This window comes from Prosopis cineraria, unplaced genomic scaffold (assembly GCF_029017545.1).
Source record: "Prosopis cineraria cultivar Desert tree isolate PC_DT_omini unplaced genomic scaffold, ASM2901754v1 PC15, whole genome shotgun sequence".
Classification (NCBI taxonomy): domain Eukaryota; kingdom Viridiplantae; phylum Streptophyta; class Magnoliopsida; order Fabales; family Fabaceae; genus Prosopis; species Prosopis cineraria.
In genome coordinates, this window is record NW_026555346.1 from 4908352 (window position 1) to 4927937 (window position 19586).

At 37.1% G+C, this 19586-nt stretch overlaps 1 protein-coding gene across 14 annotated transcripts; it reads right to left on the minus strand.

Annotated features, from left to right (window-relative positions):
* Positions 1 to 20: 20 nt before the first annotated feature.
* LOC129294154 (uncharacterized) lies at positions 21 to 18233 on the minus strand. Of its 14 annotated transcripts, XM_054932316.1 has the most exons (18): positions 17859 to 18227; positions 17552 to 17594; positions 16743 to 16787; positions 16441 to 16617; positions 16284 to 16369; positions 6731 to 6885; positions 6339 to 6403; positions 6026 to 6220; positions 5783 to 5837; positions 4293 to 4532; positions 4027 to 4160; positions 3422 to 3611; positions 3243 to 3302; positions 2907 to 3155; positions 2272 to 2530; positions 1996 to 2201; positions 1078 to 1128; positions 21 to 648 (listed from the first exon to the last, which is right to left on the minus strand). In XM_054932316.1, exons 4-18 carry the CDS (start codon positions 16515 to 16517, stop codon positions 358 to 360), a joined length of 2313 nt encoding a protein of 770 aa, XP_054788291.1. In that variant the 5' UTR covers positions 16518 to 16617; positions 16743 to 16787; positions 17552 to 17594; positions 17859 to 18227; the 3' UTR covers positions 21 to 357. The 14 variants fall into 14 exon arrangements, 10 of the variants coding, with proteins under 10 accessions (XP_054788291.1, XP_054788297.1, XP_054788293.1 ...); XM_054932322.1 differs by lacking the exon at positions 17552 to 17594 and having other exon boundaries at positions 3126 to 3155; positions 17859 to 18228; XM_054932318.1 differs by lacking the exon at positions 17552 to 17594 and having other exon boundaries at positions 6731 to 6873.
* Between the last annotated feature and the right edge of the window lie 1353 nt (positions 18234 to 19586).

Consider the following 19586-nt stretch of genomic DNA (forward strand, 5'->3'; position numbering starts at 1 on the left):
GGAACGAGGGGAAAAAGTAATTGACGAAGGAAAAACTAGTGTAGTCCGGTTCCTTTGGAGAAAGAAAGCAAAATGAAGCCATACAAAGAGGGAAACAACAAGTGACTTCCAGTCGTGTGCTAATTCCGTTCCCAATCCCAGTAAAGGACATCTGATATGAACTGTGTAACCTACCATGATAACGTCACTAAAATAACATGCATACAATTCGGTAGAAATTTACAACATGAATAAGGAATACAGATCGGATGTCTATAGCTACAAGTGCACTGCAAACTGATGCATTGGTTTTAAGGCCCCGAGACCATTTTGAGATGACCCCTGAAGAGTTAAGAGAAGGCAAAAAGTGGAGAATTGTTACCGAAAGAACTGTGGAAAAGACCACATGATGAACCTGGCATAAATGTCAGACTCAAGAAATTCAACATGGGCGGCCCTGCCAATGAAGGAGTCAAAATTCTTGCCAAAGGCAGCGGTATCAAAATTGACATCACAACGCATGAACACCCGATGTTGGGAGGAATTGGCACGGATTTGGTCCAACAAATTGTTCAACATCTCCAAGAACACTCTTCCCCTCTTTGAAGTGTCATGTACAGCCGCCTGACATGATTCAATCCTAGCAGAGTGGTACGGCACATAACCATCCTGAACAGTTCATCACCAGTGAACAAGAAACCCCACAAAACGAAATTCCCAGTCAAACTGAAAGCAAGCATACCGTCATGACATAAAGCTGCAAATTCTATAAGACAAGCCAGTTCATCAGCCAGTATTTAGCAAGGCTTCCAAAATTGAAATTTTCTTTTATTTTAGTACAGAAGTGACTTTGAGAAGCCTATTTCAATGCTATTTGTAATTAGAAGGACGAAGAACACACGACTCCTAAAATTAACAATTTTATGCCCATACAAAAGTATGATTCACATGCATTGATAAATAACGGAATCCATAAAATAAGTTCCAGTTTAACTCAAAACCCATTCACTAATCATGATCGTAATAAACTAATACATCATGACCCAACAAATAAGACATTCCCAACGTAGTATGAATAATCACGACGCAAGAAAATACCTGAGGGGAAGAAACCAATATAATATGCTTGAAATGGTACAAGGTCTTCAGCTGAAAAAAAAAAACAAAAGAAAAGTGGCAGGAGGAACTGCATTAGAAAATAAAACGAAGTGATTGCATAGGATAAGATCAATTCATCCAGAGCAGAACACTCTGTATTGGCACCACGTCAAAAGATCGGCCATATTTACATTTGGCATCGCCACATTATGAAATGACCTTTTTAGCATCTTAGTGTGAGCTTCCAGACTCAAATTACTTAAATTTTATATATAAAAAAATCAACTTCATTATCACATGGCGCTTATTTTTCAACAAAAAAATCCACACATTAATTCCTAAACAAGCAAATTTACATTTTAGAAAATTAGAAATAAAATAAAATATAGGGCCCATTCGTTTAAACTTTTTAAAATAAAAAAAAATATTTTTTAAAGAAAATGTTTTATGTTTGTTTAAGCTTTTTGAAGATAATTAGAATAAAATCAGATTTTTTTTAAAGCTTGAACAAATGAGCTCATGAGACATTTCACATTCATACAGTATAAAGGAGACATTTCACATTCATACAGTATAAAGGAAGGGTGATGGCTAAATTTTAGGTTCAGGGGGCTGTTTGCCCAAGTCCCGATGTCAAGGAGTTGTATTCTTTTTCCACCTTAAAGTATTAGTGCATTTACAAAGAAAAGGAAATCCTATAAAAAAAATTAACTTTGAAGGAGATATTCCTAAAGAACCCCCACTCCAAAACAAAGAAGAGATTCAATAACTAGTTATTAACTATAAACATTTAAATGAGATATGTGATATAATAATTAATAACTTATTTTTCATAGAAGCTTGGTAAGCAAAGTCAGACATGATATATTCTCAAGCCAATGTCATTCGATCCTTAATCTCTGTAAAGACCTTCCATACCTTACATAGGTTATAAAGGAACGTCTTCTGGATATCTGGATCATCTGTGAAAGTGAGCTGATGAATGCACCGTATGTCTGTCAGTCTCTTCAAAAGCCACAATCCCGAATTAAATGTGGAGCTTGAATTATAAAGATACCCCAAGTGTGGACCAGATAAAGAAACATATGTATGTAGGTATCCTAGATATGGCTCCATGATGCTATCTATAAGGAATTAAATTAGCAACAAAAATTTAAACTTGAGCACGGTATCACATGTAAATCTATGACCTACCTGCTATTGTCGTTCTTATAATGAGATTACCGATAGAATGCCCAACAAAACTTATTCTAATATCTCCCAAGTGTCCAGATCTAGATGCTTTGTCCATCCTCCTTTTAAGAAATGAAATAACTTCCTGAGCTAGCCTTTGGCCCATTTCTCTCAAGTCTCCAGAAGTTTTATCTTCGTTAGCCTCAGACATGAGAAATTCTATGTTGGGATCTATTAAAAGCCATTGATTTCGGACAAGTTGTAGATCCAGATGATGCCCCTACAATATTACAACCTTTCGCATTTTAATACTATATTTTTATTTGCCAATATTATAAATAATTAAATATACAAGCAATTCTAAATAATAGTTTTTTTTTTTCATTTTATAGTTTTGTTATTTTCACTTGAAAGTTCACACTCCTTCTAAGAGAGCCAGTCATTATCATGAACAACCGTGCTTATATTATAAAAATCCCAGGTTCTCTACAAATTTGTCAGATTTGAGAATCCTGCCCATGAACTTGAATTTGTAATAAAGTATTAGACTTGAACTACTCTGAGCTCTCTAAAACAAGCAGATAGGACAAACAATCTTGAGTCATAACCAAAAAAAAGCCGGATAATTTTTTGCAAAATTGAGAGCACAAACTTGCCTGAAACCCATGTACGAAGACAACAATCTTCAGTGTAAAAGCATCAACTTTTGACATCAATTGGTTATCTACTGTAGCAGAGTTGAACTGTGTTTGTAGGCTATGTGATTCCATAAGCTCAATATGTTTCATATATGAATTATCACTGATAGTACGTCGTGGTGCATTCATCACACGTTCAACAACAACAATAGGCATGCGTGAAGGATCTCCAAATACCTGCATGTCTTGAATTGACCGATTGTTGATCTGCAGGGAAAGGTTAACAAATCAACAGCCCATATGTAAATAAAAATCAGGATATCTGTAGTCAACATATATAAGGTGATAACTTACCCTCATTTGTGTGATGCTCCTTCGATGAAGTTCAGCACGTGTTGCTGCAGTCTGAGGAGGCTGTACAAAACACAGAAAAATATAAGGATTTTACCTTGTTCTACCTTAAGGCCCACTCTTCCCTCCTTCCCTTTTCCTCCTATGAAGAGTAAACATGTCATAAAACTACTGGTGCTTACCTCATCAGATACCTTTAGTGAACTGGAAACTCTTCTATGCTTAGGTTTGGTGGAAGACCCATGACTCTCACATTTTATGTAATGATGAGGCATCTCTACCTTAGAGTGTAACATCCATATTGACCACTCAGCTTTCCGATCCTCAGCCCAAGCATCACGTAAAAAGTCTAGAACTTTTGTTTTGTTGTCCCTAGGAACAAGTTAAAAACAATCAATTGAGCAAGCTAACATCGACTTTCACTATATATGCTCTAGCAGCTGCATGTCAGCATGGGGATGGATGGATGTTGTTATTAAAAGCATTCCTATGGAAACATCTTTTGAAACCAGCCACAAAAAAGATGCAGATTGTTGGGGTTTTGTCAATCCCCAGAAAGTATAAACTGTTCCAGTAATAACTAGATAAGGTTCCTAAATGAAGTTGTATATGCTTGCTTATTAAATGGTAAAAGAGACAGAGCCTAGCAAGAAAATCTATATTTTTTTCCTTAAATTTAGTTAAAACGTGAAGCTCAAAAAGCTAGAGCACAAATCAGATTCAGATGTCAGATTTAGAGAACCACTAGTCTTGCTGAAATTGTAATGATACAAGATAAAGAGTGAACCTATGGAACTTTAAAAAATTGTTCCATAAGTACAGCATTTGATCTCCCAGAGAATTAAAACAGTCCAACATTTCACTCTTTGAGAAGGAATGAAGCTTTTCAACATTCTGAAAATCCAGAGCACCATTAAGCCCCTATAAAAGAAGAGCAGAAATGATAAGCAAACATGAAACCATAAAGATGATGCGCATGCAAAAACCAAAAAACAAAAAAAAATGGAAGAAAAAGAACAAGCATTCTCTGCAACAAGAAATGTAAGTAAGGACCTCAAGACCATTTTGTGGCTTGCCTTGTACTGAAACTTCAACATTGGAAGCAACCTGACTTGCTCGTGGAACATAATTTAAAAACTCCACATTGTTCCCTTTTGACACCAACTCTGAAATATCAATTGTTAGATCAATTGCTTTACTAAGCTTTAACAGTTCTTCAAGCAATATATCATGAGCAGTTAGCAATGCCTTAGTGCGTATGACATCTTTCACGTCTACAACATCATCCAATTCCTGTTCAGTGACATAAACCATTATGTTAATGCACGAAGAATGCCTGAAGAAATAAAGCAATAAACAAAATTTTTATCAAGATGAAAAAGAATCCACACTGACATTGGCCCTATTCATATAATATAATACTAAAACAACATGGAATCAGTCGTCAAACAATTTTGAATAAATTCTACCCAATTTTCAGTGCCAGCAAGAGCTTTTATTAGTGTGTAGGGGCTGACTTAAAATTAATCATTATTGGCATAAAGATATTTGATGGATACTTAGTAGTATGGAACATCAAATCCCACATCTCATATGGTCAATGAGGTATTTAAGTGAGTTGGTTCTTTGACCTCAACAGCTAGATTTTGGTATAGAGTTTCCCATCCTACCTAGATACCCATCAATTGGTATTAGAGTTTGGTTGTTGGTAGTTCTAAGAAACACTACCTATAAAGGACTCTAACCAGTAAGAGGTCAGGTTAAGTGTTATGGAGTGTAGCCATTGGGATGCCAGCTTTCCATGGGAAGCCAATTGATGGAGACCTGATAGTATAGGATACCAAGTCCCACATTGAGTAATATGTAACGCTTAATAGGGTATTTAAGTCGATTGGTTTTCCCACCTTAACATCTAACTTTTTAGGTAGGGTTCCTCATCTCACTTAGGTACTCATCAATAGTTAACAGCAAAAAATGCACAAAACCATCTAAAATCGAGACCTTTTAAGTAGCATTTACCAAAAGTTCCTTTCATTCTCATCCTCACATTAATTGTCTCTCTATATTATTGGCTTAATTTTTCCTCTGCTGCTATTTTTACTTTAACAAAAAGCTAGTCTAACTGAAAAATCATTATTACATTAAATTATGACATGATCGACCAGTTAGAAAGCATATTTTGACCTTCAGGTTAAATAGGTTCCTACAGAGCTCAAGGTGTAACTTGAAAAGAAAGAAGTATAAATTATAAAACTGTAATCCACATGCAGTGCAAAAGCACATGAATGTACGGAGGTGCACTTGAGAAGATATAAACTTTCCATTTCTCGAAAGGTGATTGCATTGACAGTGATTGTGTAGAGGTGCAAAAATATACCCAGAAGCAACAAGTATTATAGTAGAAACCTTGTACAGGCAATAAAGAGGCCAAGGAAAAAAACCATCAAACTAAGGGGAGAAGAAGCTTTCAATATCTATTTTGAACAAAGCCACCTCAATGAAAAATGGTTTCCAAAAAGAGATATCCCATGTCTATAACATACTCGATTCAACATGCCATAACCTTGATCAACAACAGCTTCATTGATGCCAAAATTGCTGAATTCGTTTAAGACAAACAAGTGACCATATGTAAACCAAACATGCAAAAGAAAACAATTGTGATCAAATCTTCTAAAAACGGGATTTTTTTCAGCCACTTGCTCTAAAAGGGAATTGAATGAAAATAATGATCGTGAATTAAAAGTTAAACTGATTTACACAAAAATTTAGAACATAAGACAAACCTGGGTACCTTCAATGCAGAATGGTAAGAAGTGGCTCTTAATATACTGACGTGCACAGTTATATCAACGAGCACATAATGTAAAGCATCGAAATAGACAGGACAATATGAATGCAATCCTGAAAGGGATTTAGGGGGAAGTCGAAATTCATGGATAGCGCAAGATGATGCATCCAGAAAAGCTTGCAAGTTTGAACTGTAGATGGTGGACCCCAATCAGTGTACAATTTCAATAAAGAGATATCAAACAAAAAGGACAAGCTTGCTTTGGTTTATATTAATTGGCCAACGAATATGCTCATTTTAGCACTTACCCATTTTGAACTGTAGGAGCATACATGAGCTCAAATTTCATAATAACAGCAGTTGTAGGTAAGCCCTGTGATTAAGAGACAATAGAGTTCAATGCTACAAGAATGGTTAATTTCAAAGAGAGGGATGGGAAAAATAATGGTAAAATGCTATATAATTTTTCAAAAATTAGTTATCTTGATTCTGCACTGTTTTCAAGTTATTTTCTTGTCTACACCTGAAAGTAAATGAATGTAAGCCTAATATGAAATGTAGATACCGTCCTTATTGATAATATGGACTAAGCAATCATCCTAACAGGTTACAGGGTATCCAAATACAACAGTAATCTCACAAGGCTTCTTTTTCACTTTATACTCCAACAAAGAGCAGAAAACAATAGAGTGATTCCTACCTCGAATCTATCAAGTAGAAATCTGAATGTTATCATCGTGCATAAATGAATGTCCTGCCTAGCATATTTTATCTGAAAGGGCCGCGTTGAGAAACTGTTGTCTATATCATCAATCCTCCATGCACCATATATACTGCTAGAACCTATATCAGAAGCCGCAGAACAGGAATTTACTCCTCAGTTGTCAGTCAGAATGTAAGAAATAGGCAATCCAAATATCCAACAATTTTTACATGAAGAAAAATTTAGATCATACAGAAAGTGTAAGAAAGTAATTTCAAAGAAAAGAAGGGAAAACACATAAGAAAGTAGTTTCAAAGAAAGAAAAAAAACCTCCTTTTCCAATTTAATGTTTACAAGTACTTGTCATGCAAGTTTGAATGTTTGCTGGCTTGGCCAGTGAAGGCTCTTGAGATGCTACCAAAGATATGCTTCTTCAACAAATTAAACAGAAGGGAGAACGGTATGTAATTAGAACAATTAGAATGAATATAAGAACCACCGTTAGTTAGTTAGTTTCGGTTGGCTACCTATATAAAGGGGTTTGAGTGTACCTTATTCTCTCTTATACACAATGAAATCTTGAGTGCTATTCAAAAACTCTTCTTTATCCCTCTATTCTTCTCTATTCTACACATTAGTGATATTAGAGCCATTGATGCTAGGCTTGTATGCCAAAAACAAGATTGCAAAAACAACAGAGTTATGATCAACAACAGTAATGATAAGCTTCATGCATTTAAAGATGCCTTTTCCAAACTTGCTAGCCTTTCTGGCACTGTCCAAGTACTCACCAACTAACTCACCTAGATGGTTCACGATCACAATCAATCTCCTCAAGGGGGGCATGCGAGCAATAATACCCACCATGACCAACCTTGACAAGAGGCAAACAAATACCAACCTCAAACACGTTTCACCGAGATGGAGTTTCCCCAATTTCAAAGAAATAATATCTTGGGTTGGATCCTAAAATGTGAATTTAATTTTCAACTCGACAACACACCTAAGGATTGGAAGGTTCTCGTGGCCAGCTTGCATCTAGACAAAAAAGTTTGGCAATGGCATTAGGCCCTCGCATTATCAGATGAAGGGAGTAAGTGGATGTGGCCAAAATATGTAGAAGAGTCAAAGTCTCAATTTGGACCCACTTATGAAGTCCCAATGGAAGATCTGATGCAGCTTTGTCAAACAGCCTTCCAAACTCATTCAGGCCATTATGAGTGATCACTGATGTCTTTTGGGTTCACTAATGCACCTGCAACTTTTCAGGGTGCAATGAACAGTGTTTTCAGGGACTATTTAAGAAAATTTGTGCTAGGTTTTTTTGGATGATATTTTGATTTATAGCCCTTGCTTAAAACTCATGTTTATCATTTGCATGTAGTTCTGGAAATTCTGAGGAATTTTTTTTTTTTTTTTTGTGAAGGTAAGCAAGTGTACTTTAGCTGTTACTCAAGTGGAATATTTGGGTCATATTATCAATGGGGGAGTGGTTTCAACCGGCCCAAAGAAGAATAAGGCAGTACGGGAATAGCCAGTACCAACCACTGTGAAGCAACTGTGATCATTTTTGGGGCTCTCGAGCTATTATAGGAGGTTTATTAGGGGCTATGGATCCCTGACCAGACCTCTCACTGACTTATTAAAGAAAAATAATTTTCATTGGTCAGAAGAAGCTGCTGCCACATTCAGAAAATTGAAGGAACTCTAGTTACAGCCCCCAGTCATGCTCTTCCAGATTTCTCTAAAATGTTTGAAGTTGAAACTGATGTTTGTAACTTTGGAATTGGTGCTCTTCTGATGCAACAAGGTTAACCCATAGCCTTTTTCAGCAAGGCTTTTCCTCCTAGACACTTGAATCTTTCTATTTATAAGAAGGAGTTAATAAGGGTGGTGCAAATTGTGGAGCACCAGCACCAATACCTTGAAGGGAAGCAATTCCAAATTCACTACACTCATTCTAAATATATTGGGTGACCAAACTCATGGGATATGATTATGAAATTCACTGCAAAAAGGGCAATGACAATAATGTTGCTGATGCTCTTTCAAGGATGCCTAAAAATGAGGTATTTCAAGTGTCTCTTCATACTTGTTCAGATTTTCTTTTTCTGGAAATTCAGAAGAGTTGGGATGATGATGTGGATTTAAGAGCTTTAAAGGCTTATTTGCAACAGCAAGGGGATGCAAAAGGAAAATATAATTGGGATGGTCAGTTTTGAAGGAAAAATGGCAGATTAGTAGTGGGAAATACTCCTGGTGTGAGGCATAAAATTTTGGAATGGCTTCATACTAGTCCACAAGAAGAGCATTCTGGTGTGCAAGCTACCTATCAAAGAGTTAAGAAGTTATTTCAATAGCAAAAATTAGTTGAGGATGTCAAAGAATTTGTGAGGCATTGTGATACATATGTTCGGTGTAAATTTGAATCAGTAGCTTATCTTGGACTACTACAGCCTCTACCTATCCCAAGTAAAGCTTGGGAGACTATGGATTTCATTGAAGGATTGCCGAAGTGTGAGAGAGAGTCGACTGAAATGCTTCAATTGTATATCTAAACATGAAAATGCGATTTACAATATATACACAGTGCTAGGTTAATCTAATCCCTGATTTCTAGCCTATGACTAGGTAAGGAATAATCAGCATTAATTCTCATGGTCATAGGCGAAGAAGAAGGGGTAATAATAAAAAAAAATCAAGCCTATTTACGATTTACACAATTAATGAGATTTCCACACTCCCCCTCAAGTTGGACTATATATATCAATCATTTCCAACTTGCCTACAAACTTTTCAAACATCTCCTCGTTCAAGCCTTTGGTGAAGATATCTGTGGTTTGATTCCGTGACGGCACATGTATGAGTGACACAAGGCCCCCTTCAATCTTTTCTTTGATAAAGCGTCTATCAACCTCAACATGCTTGGTTCTGTCATGATGAACTAGGTTATGTGAGATGTCTATAGCAACTTTGCTATCAGTGTACAGCTTCATTGGAAGTTCTAACTCAATCCTCAATTCTTCTAATACCCGTTTTACCCATATCTCTTCACATATACCATGAGCTATTGCTCGAAATTCAGCTTCCGCACTGCTCCTTGCAACAACGTTTTGCTTCTTACTCCTCCATGTCACTAGGTTTCCCCACACATATGTGCAATATCCTGATGTTGATCTTCTATTATTATGGGCGCTTACCCAGTCTGCATCTGTGAAATATCTCTACATTTTTCTTCTCTGTCTTTCAATATAATATTCCCATTCCAGGTGTGCCCTTCAAGTATCGTATAATCTTGTAAACTGCCTTTAGATGTTTCTCTTTAGGAGAATGAGAATGTTGGCTTGCTACACTTACTGCAAATGCAATATCTGGTCTAGTATGGGAAAGATAGACAAGTTTCCCAACTAATCTTTGGTATCTTCCTTTGTCAACATCTTTCCCTTCATTTTCTTCTTCCTCCTCATCTTCTTCTTCTTCTTCTTCTTCTTCTCTCATCTTTTTTTATCTTCTTCCTTTTTGATGTTACTTCAATAGGTGTCGTACTAGGCTTGCACCCTAACATTCCTGTCTCTTTTAGCAATCGAGAATGCATTTTCTCCAGGATATATAAATCCCCTAAGTCTTTGACTTGGAAGGATTTGGCCAATGCCTTTTTAATCTTTTCCATCTCTTTATGGTCATCCCCTATGAGGATGATATCATCCACATATATGCTCAGAATGGTTTTCTTTCCTTCCCTGTGCTTGAAGAACAATGTATGATCACTCTGCCCTTGAGTGAACCCTTCCTTTCTTAGAACCTGTGTGAACCTTTCGAACCATGCACGAGGTGACTGTTTTAATCCATATAAGGATTTTTTTAATTTACAAACTAGGTTCCTTTCCTGGGCAGGGAATCCAGGTGGTGGCGTCATGTACACTTCTTCCTTTAAGTCTCCATTTAGGAATGCATTCTTTACATCTAACTGATACAATGGCCAATCAAGGTTTGCAGCCAGGGACATAAGAATTCTTACTGTGTTGAGCTTAGCAACTGGTGCAAATGTCTCTGTATAATCAGTTCCATAGATTTGGGAAAAATCTTTTGCCACAAGACGGGCCTTGAACTTTTCAACAGTACCATCTGCTTTGTACTTCACTGTGAATACCCATTTGCAACCTACAGCTTTCTTTCCTTGTGGTATCTCAACCTCTTCCCATGTACCATTTAGCTTGAGAGCATTCATTTCTTCCATAACAGCGTTTTTCCAATCTGGGGACTGTAGTGCTTCTTCAATGCATGTTGGGATTGTAATGCTATCCAGATTGGTTGTGAAGGCTTGAAATCGAGGTGAGAGAGCTTTATAAGAGACAAACTTGTCTATTGGGTGTTTAGTGCAGCATCTGGGTTTCTTCCGAAGTGCAATGGGAAGATCCAAATCTTCTTCTACTCCTCCTGGCTAATCACAGTCAGTACTATCTTCTTGAGATTCAGGATTTGTCATTGGTTCAGAATCATGGTCAGCTTCAAGAACTTGGGTCTGGTTCCTTGATGTTTTCCTCCGAACATAGAACCGATCATAGAATTTATCAGTGTTTGTTCTCTCCCCCTTGTTAGGATCCCCCTCGGTGGTAGGTACATTATCTAGTTCAGGTTCAATTGTTGACTCACCAACTTTAAATGGAAGTTCTAATGGAGGTTCATACTTATCGGGTAATTCTAATTCAAGTTGGAAAGAGGATTCTAAGGAAGGCTCCAAGTCACTCACACTCTCCCCCTGAGTTGGAGACTTTGGATAAAAGGATTCATCTTCATGGAAGGTGACATCACAGCTAACAAAGAATTTCTGTGTAAGAGGATCATAACACTTGTACCCTTTTTGGGAAGCAGAATATCCAAGAAAAATACATTTAACGGCACGGGGGTCAAGTTTACTATTATGAGGGATGTGAACAAAGACAATACACCCAAAAACACGCAGTGGAAGGTTATTTTCAAGGTGAGGAATAAGATGGGTGGTGTGAAGAACCTCAAGTGGGGTTTTAAAAGATAGGATTCGGCTAGGCATTCGATTAATGAGATGGGTGGCGATAAGGATGGCATCACCCCAATAAAATTTGGGTACATTATGGGTAAGAAGAAGGGCTCTAGCAACCTCTAAAATGTGCCGGTTTTTTCTTTTAGCTATGCCATTCTGTTGGGGGCTATAAGCACAAGTATTTTTATGAACAATTCCATGGTGCTGTAAGAAATTGCCTAAAGAGTTATTGATAAACTCAGTACCGTTATCGGTATGTAGGATTTTAATAGAGGTGTGAAACTGGGTTTGAATCATTTTGTAAAAGTTGAAGAATACAGGGACAACATCAGTTTTGTCTTTAAGGAGAGAGGTCCAGCAAACACGGGTGTGATCATCGATAAATGTTATAAACCATTTTTTATGTGTTCTGTTGGTAGTTCGGCTAGGTCCCCAAAGGTCACTGTGAATAGTGGTGAACGGTTGGGAAGGTTGGTAAATATTGCGAGAAAAAGCGGTTCTATGGTGCTTTGCAAGTTCACAAACATCACAATAAAACTTGAAAACATTTTTATTAGAATTAAGAGAAGGGAACATTTGACTCAAATACTAAAAATTGGGATGACCAAGACGTTGGTGCCATAACAAAATACTACTATCCTTAGGAAAGGAAACTTTATTGCAAACGCTACCATACTCTTTAGAGGATGCATCAAGGTAATAAAGACCATCAAATTCTCTAGCACTGCCAATCATCATCCCCGTTGACATTTCCTGAAACATACAATAGTTAGGAAAGAAGTCAGCATGACAATGTTTATCCTTGGTCAATTTTTGCACAGATAACAGATTACACTTCAATTTTGGAACATGAAGAACAGAATGAAGAAACAGCTTATCGGAAACTTTTATGTCTCCAGCACCAACGACTGGGGATACTGTAGCGTCAGCAATTTTAACCTTAAGGGAGCCACCATATGGAGTATATGTGGAGAATAATTCTCGATTATCCATCATGTGATTAGAAGCACCTGAGTCTACAATCCAGGGATTTTCAATACACAGATGTTAAATGACATGTAAGGCTTGTAGGAAGTTACCTTTGTGGACTACCGTGGCTGTTGGCTGTTTTGTGCCAAGCATGTGGAGGGTATTAAGAAATTTCATGAATTTAGCAAACTGTTCAGGAGGGAACTGCTGGGTGGCTGGATGTATTTGAGGTGTTGTGGGCCTATCATCACTCTTTTCTATGCCAGTGTGATAACCACAACCCCTTGGCTTCTTTGGTTTCCAGTCTGGGGGTTTGCCATGAATATCCCAACAAGTATCTTTAGTGTGACCTGTCTTTTTACAGTGTTCACAGGTGGGTCTATTCTTCTGGCCTCTTGGATCTGCACTTCTAGTGACAAGTGCTGATGGTTCAGGTAGTGGTCCCCTTGGCATCAATTTTCAGCATAACACGCCGACGTGCATCTTCACGTCTTACTTCAACAAATGCTTCACGAATAGATGGTAATGGTATGAGACTCAGGATCCTCCCCCTTACCGCATCAAGTTCTGGATTGAGTCCGGCTAGAAACTCAAATAGCCTTTCTTTGTCAATGCGTTTTTTAAACTGGGCAGCATCCTCAGCACACTTCCGGGCATCTTCATTAATTAGATCCAATTCTTGCCAAAGAGCAGTCATTTCAAGATAATAGTCATTAAGGTTACGAGAACCTTGTCTCATGTGCCACAATTTAGTTCTAATTTCAAACATTTGAGAAACATTTTCTCCATCAGAATATGCCTCTCGTACAGCCTCCCATATCTCTCTTGCAGTAGGTAGAGACATAAAGCTCCTTTTTATTGCTGGAGTCATCGCACTAATGAGCCAGGAAGCCACCATCGAGTTTTCATTTTTCCAGAAGCGAAGGGCTTTCAGATTTGAGCCATTTGGAATTACAGAATCGCCATTGAGGAAGCCTAGTCGTCCACGACCTTCGATAGAGAGCTTCATCGTCTGTGCCCACTCCCGATAATTGTCTCCGGTCAGTTTTTCGGAGACGATGAGGACGTTTGAGCCCTCTAAGCTCGGCATCGATGCGTACTGTCCCCCCTTTTGGCTCGAAATCAGACTGTCGAACCCCCCAGAGTCACTCGCAAGTGGTTCGTTCCTTCTTTCTGATTTGGAATCATGCTATCGGAGCCTCTCGAGTCAGTCACAGATCGTGTCTGGGTGTCGCGTACTGCTCCAGTCGGTTCCATCTCCGTTTCCGAATCAGATACGTTTTCGATCTCTCCTTCAAGCTCTGATACCATGTGAAAGAGAGTCGACTGAAATGCTTCAATTGTATATCTAAACATGAACATGATTTACAATATATACACAGTGCTAGGCTAATCTAATCCTTGATTTCTAGCCTATGACTAGGTAAGGAATAATCAGCATTAATTCTCATAGTCAGAGGCGAAGAAGAAGGGATAATAATAAAAAACAAATCAAGCCTATTTACTATTTACACAATTAATGGGATTTCCACACCAAGTCAAATGGGAAAGATACAATTTGGGTAATTGTTGATCGATTAAGTAAATATGCACACTTCTTACCTTTATCTCATCCTTTTATAGCATCTACTTTGGCACAACAATTCCTTGATAATGTGTACAAATTACATGGGATTCCCATCAAAATCATTAGTGATAGAGTTCTCCTCTTAATCAGTAATTTTTGAAAGGAATTGTTGAAGGTTTTGGGGGTTGAACAAAAGCTTTCTTCCTCTTATCATCCACAAATAGATGGTCAGTCAGAATTACTCAATATATTCTTGGAGAATTACTTGAGATGTATGTGCTGGGAAAAACTAAAAGAGTGGAGTAAATGGCTATCTTTGGCAGAATAGTGGTATAACACTTCTTATCACACTTCTACCAACACTACTCCCTATGAATTATTATAGGGGCATGTTCCACCAACGCATATTCCCTATTTACCTAGAGATGCAGCTGTGGAAGCTGTTGGTAGAACATTTTTAGCATGTGAAGAGGCTTTAGGGAAAGAAAATACCACCTCAACTGGGCTGTGAATAGAATGAAGCAAAAAGCAGACTTGCATAGGAGTGATAGAGAATTTGATAAGGGGCAGTGGGTGTCCCTCAAGTTGCAACCTTATCACCAAATTTTTACAGCAACAAGGAACTCCAGAAATTAGCTCCATGGAATTTTGGACCCTATAGAATTTGTAAAAAAGTGGGGCCAGTGGCACATAAGTTGGAGTTACCTCCAGAATCAAGAGTTCCTTCCACTTTTCATGTTTCTTTACTCAAGTTATGCCCTGATCCTTCTGTAAAGCAGTGGCATCTGCCTATAAATTGGCCTAAACCTCCTTCAAAGTTGATTCCAGAAAGACATTGAATAAATGAATGGGTAGAAGAAAGGGAAGGATCATTACAGAAGTTCTAGTACAATGGAAGGGTCTTCCGGATGAAGAACCCAGCTGGATCTCTTTGTTCTAGTTGCAGAAGCAAAATCCCTATTTTATAGTTTCTAACCCTTGAGGTCAAGGGTTCTTAAGGGGGTGTTGACATGTAATTAGAATAATTAGAATGAATATAAGGAGCCATTGGTTAGTTAGTTTTCAGTTGGCTACCTATATAAAGGGGTTTCAGTGTGCCTTATTCCTCTTATGCATAATGAAATCCTCAGTACCATTCAGAAACTCTCTTCTTTGTCCCTCTTATGCTTCTCTGTTCTACACATCAGAAAAGAACACATTTCATCTTATAGAATACTAGTCCAACACCACCAGTAAAGGAGAAAAGAGTTCCGTAGTCAAGCATATCATTATTTGCTCTCATAATTAAATGCATGCCCAAGCTTATCAACCAAACTAATAGACAAAATGAAAGAGGACATAATAAACAAAGGGGTATAGTTATGCAATATCTTCAATATTCAAGAAGTCACTATTTTCCCCCTTAATATATTATCAACCTTACTGAAGAACCCGTCACCAGAAAACACAACCTCAAATAAATTCAACAAAATTACTTGAAAGGAACCATTCTTATATTAGTTCAAGATATTGTCGCCTATATTTCAAACAAATTATTGAGAAAAGACATATGATTTCAAATTTCTACTGAATGTACTCACCCTGGCAACAACAGAAAAAATATAGACGGCTATACCAGCCAACGTTAGGCCAATTGCTCAGCAAGCTCTTTTATCCCCCAAGGGAAGGGGGCACCTTGGTAAACTCTTGTTAAAATATAGGCGTCAATGCCTGAATAAGATATACTTTCTACATGCAAAAAGGATTAAGAACTCTAGGGTGTACCATATACCCTCTCTCTTCACAGACACTGAAAAATTGATGCTTTGCCTCAGAGAGGATGTCTGTCATAGTTGCAAGCATTCTACGCCAGCTTGTTATGTAGGATACATATTTCATTTTTGATAGGAAAAGAAGATTGTTTCATAACTTTACCCTTGCACAGATATCAAACAAACAAGATGATGGCGCAGAAAAAAGATGAGCAAAACTGTTTACAATCTTAACAACGTTACCTTCATATTGAACAATTCTTGCTGGAGTTCCAACAGAGACATATTCACTATCCTCCCATCTCATAGTAATCTTCATTTGATACCATCTATAAGAATCATAGTATATCAGGTTATCAATTAAGGTTAAATAGAAAACAAAATAAAAGAGGAAACATACCCCTGCTGAAAAAGGTCAAGATTGTGAAACCTATCAATATAGATGGCGATCTCCTGCACAATATTCAACATAGCCATAGGCTTGACTCTGACAGAATGTGGAATTACATCAGGCAACTTTAGCAGCTAGCTCTTGTATTTCAGACCAGCCAACCGGCCAACTTGCCATGTGCATACACTACAATAAGCAGAACATGCACCTATCTTTATTGAGTCAATAGGAATTTCAACAACTACAAGTTCCCACCTTGGCCTTTCATCTAACCCTAATCCTCAAACAAATTAACAAGCTATTGTGTGAACCTTGGCTGCAAATTCGCTCTCGGCTCCTTCTTTTGACTTTTAGAGCTGCAAATAAGGATGGCAGAATTCATAAATGTGGATGAGAAGAAGATCTGACAAGAAACATTTTATTTGTTTAGTAATAAGTAACTAGGAGGGGAAAAAAAGGAAAGAAAACAAACTAGTATGTGTCAAAAAAGGTCTTGGAAAATTCATAGTTGATTGATTCATTCAAATTTTTTTAGTTCCCAAGAAGTCTAAATTATACAGTACTCTACTTCTTAACGTTAAAAGACAACATGGGCCCCACAAAAAAAAAAGATAAAAGACAAAAATATTCTTTTAATTGGATTTTATTTCATAATTTTTAAGGGTAAGTTTGGAAATATATAATAAATAAGACTGAATAATAGCTTAATTGGATTCTACACAATAAGTTTCGTCAACAATTTTGAGGGAATTCTTGGTCCTAAGTTCTCAAGAATTTAAAATTTAAAATTTTTAATAAACCATTTTTCCTCCCTACTTACCCCTAAAGATTAGGAGAAAATTTCCTTTCAGTTTAAACAATAGTGTCCACATATCTCAAAAATTCAGAAACATAGGAAAAAGTGAAATTCGTCGGTATGCAGATAGGGGCAGAGATTTAGTTATAAGAGGGATCAAAATTGAAAAGCATATAGTATAAAGACTGCATAAATTTTGTATGAAGTCGAGAATGCATAGTATGTAATAAAAAAATAAATAACCGCCTCCACCAGTCCCTCCTCCCTCCGCCCCACGTATAAGGGGCAACTTGTAATTGCAATTTGATATTCAAAAGGTCTTACTTTACGGTAGACCGACAAGAAATTCGAGATTATCCCGCTGAACCTGGAAATAAAAAGACAAGCTTGCATTTGAAGGAGAGAATTTTCTAACGACTATCATGGTTGCTAAGAAGATGGAATGCAGGTAATGAACCACTATTGCCCCCCTACGGCATGACAAAAAGGTGAAATTCCTCAAACAGATGGAAGCTGCATCTAATTGATTCCAAATCCTAACAACAAATAATGGAAACCTGGGGGAAAAAAAAACAGGAAAAGAAAACGATGCGAAAAGGGTGATAATAGAAAATGAGAGAAATTAACTGACCAAAAAGACGATGATAAATTGAGAAGAAGCATCCACAAATTCTGCCAGGGACGGTGCTCCTGTGAATGATGACTGATGAGGGATTGCTCGGACAATGAGGAGGAAACGGAACTGCAGGAGGGAATGGAAAAGGGGCCCACGGGGTGATTTGCGGTGTTGGGATTTTAACGACATAGCGCGCCAAGACGCGCAAAATTGTCACAACTTCAGGGCCCTATGTGGTTTCATTTTGCAACCACCCATGGATTGATCCTCTATATACCTGTCCCCCGAGACCTGAATTTCCACAATGGACTCATACTCCCCATTTGATTGAATCTTGATCCCCAAATTTAGAGGTTTGGAGATTCTTTTCTATATATTTATGCCTTGAATTTATCGTCAATCCATTTGCTTGACGATAGAAACTGCTTTCTTTATGTGCCTTTTTTTTTTTTTGGGCCAAGCACGGCAAAACTTCAATTGTCCATTTTTTAATCGGACCTTCCCGTTAAAATAATTGTTATTTTAAAATGAAAATATTAATTATTTTTACTTTATTTTATCTTCATTGAAATCGATGGTGAATGAATACTCATAGGGATCAAGAAATATGAATATTTTAATTTTAATTTAATGTTTTAATGTAGAAACACGGTACAATGTCGTTGAAATTTATCGTCATCTAAATTATTTTATAACTTACAATTATTTGTAAAAGTCTTCCTGTGAACATACGTTATTACAATTATTTTTTTCACATAACAATATTCAAAGCCAACAATTTGACTAATTTAAATTCAAACACTAAAGCTTTAAAAGATGTGACTCTTCCAAACATATTTTATTCATTCTCGTAGCCCCAAGGATCAAATATGGAGCTAATCATTAACGGAACTCAAACTCAAACTCCTTACCATCTGAATCAACATGCCTTGATTATAAAGTTAGTTGTTGGGAGTGGAATAGTAAGAGTCAGTAAAGATTACATGGGCCGAGTATCTGGGTATACACTCCTTGGAAGGTTTGCGCCGACCATGTGGACGAGTAATGCCCATTGACCTTCATCAGCACTGAGCAGCCACAGCAAGCCCAACGCTTAGGTTTCACGTCAAAATGTGGATCGTCATATTATTAGTTTTTATTGTCTTGTTTTGGCCAAAAAAAATATTATTAGCTTTTATTTTGTAGAGAAAAAAAAATTGGATGCACAGTAACACATAAGTCCGGGGATTAACAACTGTCATCACAATATGGTCGTGACATTATTCCCGATTTATGGCCCATTAATAAAGAGAATAATGATAAATAGAAAAACAGGATGCTACATGAAAGATACCCTTACAAAAAGCAAAAAGGCATAAACCAAATAATGGTCCCTCCCTGCTTTATGGACGCCAATTTGAGAAAACGCAGAAGCTCCCACCCTCATGTCACTTAAATTCACTCGGCTATACATGCACATACATATTATGACTGCGACAGCCACAAAAGTGGTCCAAACATTTTAGGACCGGACCCAGAAAAATTAAATAGCCGGGACAAAAATTTTACTCAAGGAGAAAATATTAATTATTTTTTAAAGGGAGTTAAAATTAAAGAAATTTATATTTTAAGTATTGTTATTCTATCTATTTAACATTATAACATATGGTTAAGATTTAAGCTGAATGAACTTTTTCAAAGATAAGGGAAACCTTTTGAGGAGAAAACTGAAATTTTTCATTAAAGAAAGAGGGCAATTAAATT

Excerpts from the sequence above, each read along its gene's own strand:
- LOC129294154 (XM_054932315.1), bottom strand. The coding sequence starts at position 16,517 with ATGGCTATGTTGAATATTGTGCAGGAGATCGCCATCTATATTGATAGG. Across the intron at positions 5,838-6,025 it reads TCTGCATTGAAGGTACCCAG|CAATTTTGGCATCAATGAAG; the intron begins GTTTGTCTTATG and ends AAACGAATTCAG. Across the intron at positions 1,129-1,995 it reads TCCTTTATAACCTATGTAAG|CTGAAGACCTTGTACCATTT; the intron begins GTATGGAAGGTC and ends TTTTTTTTTCAG.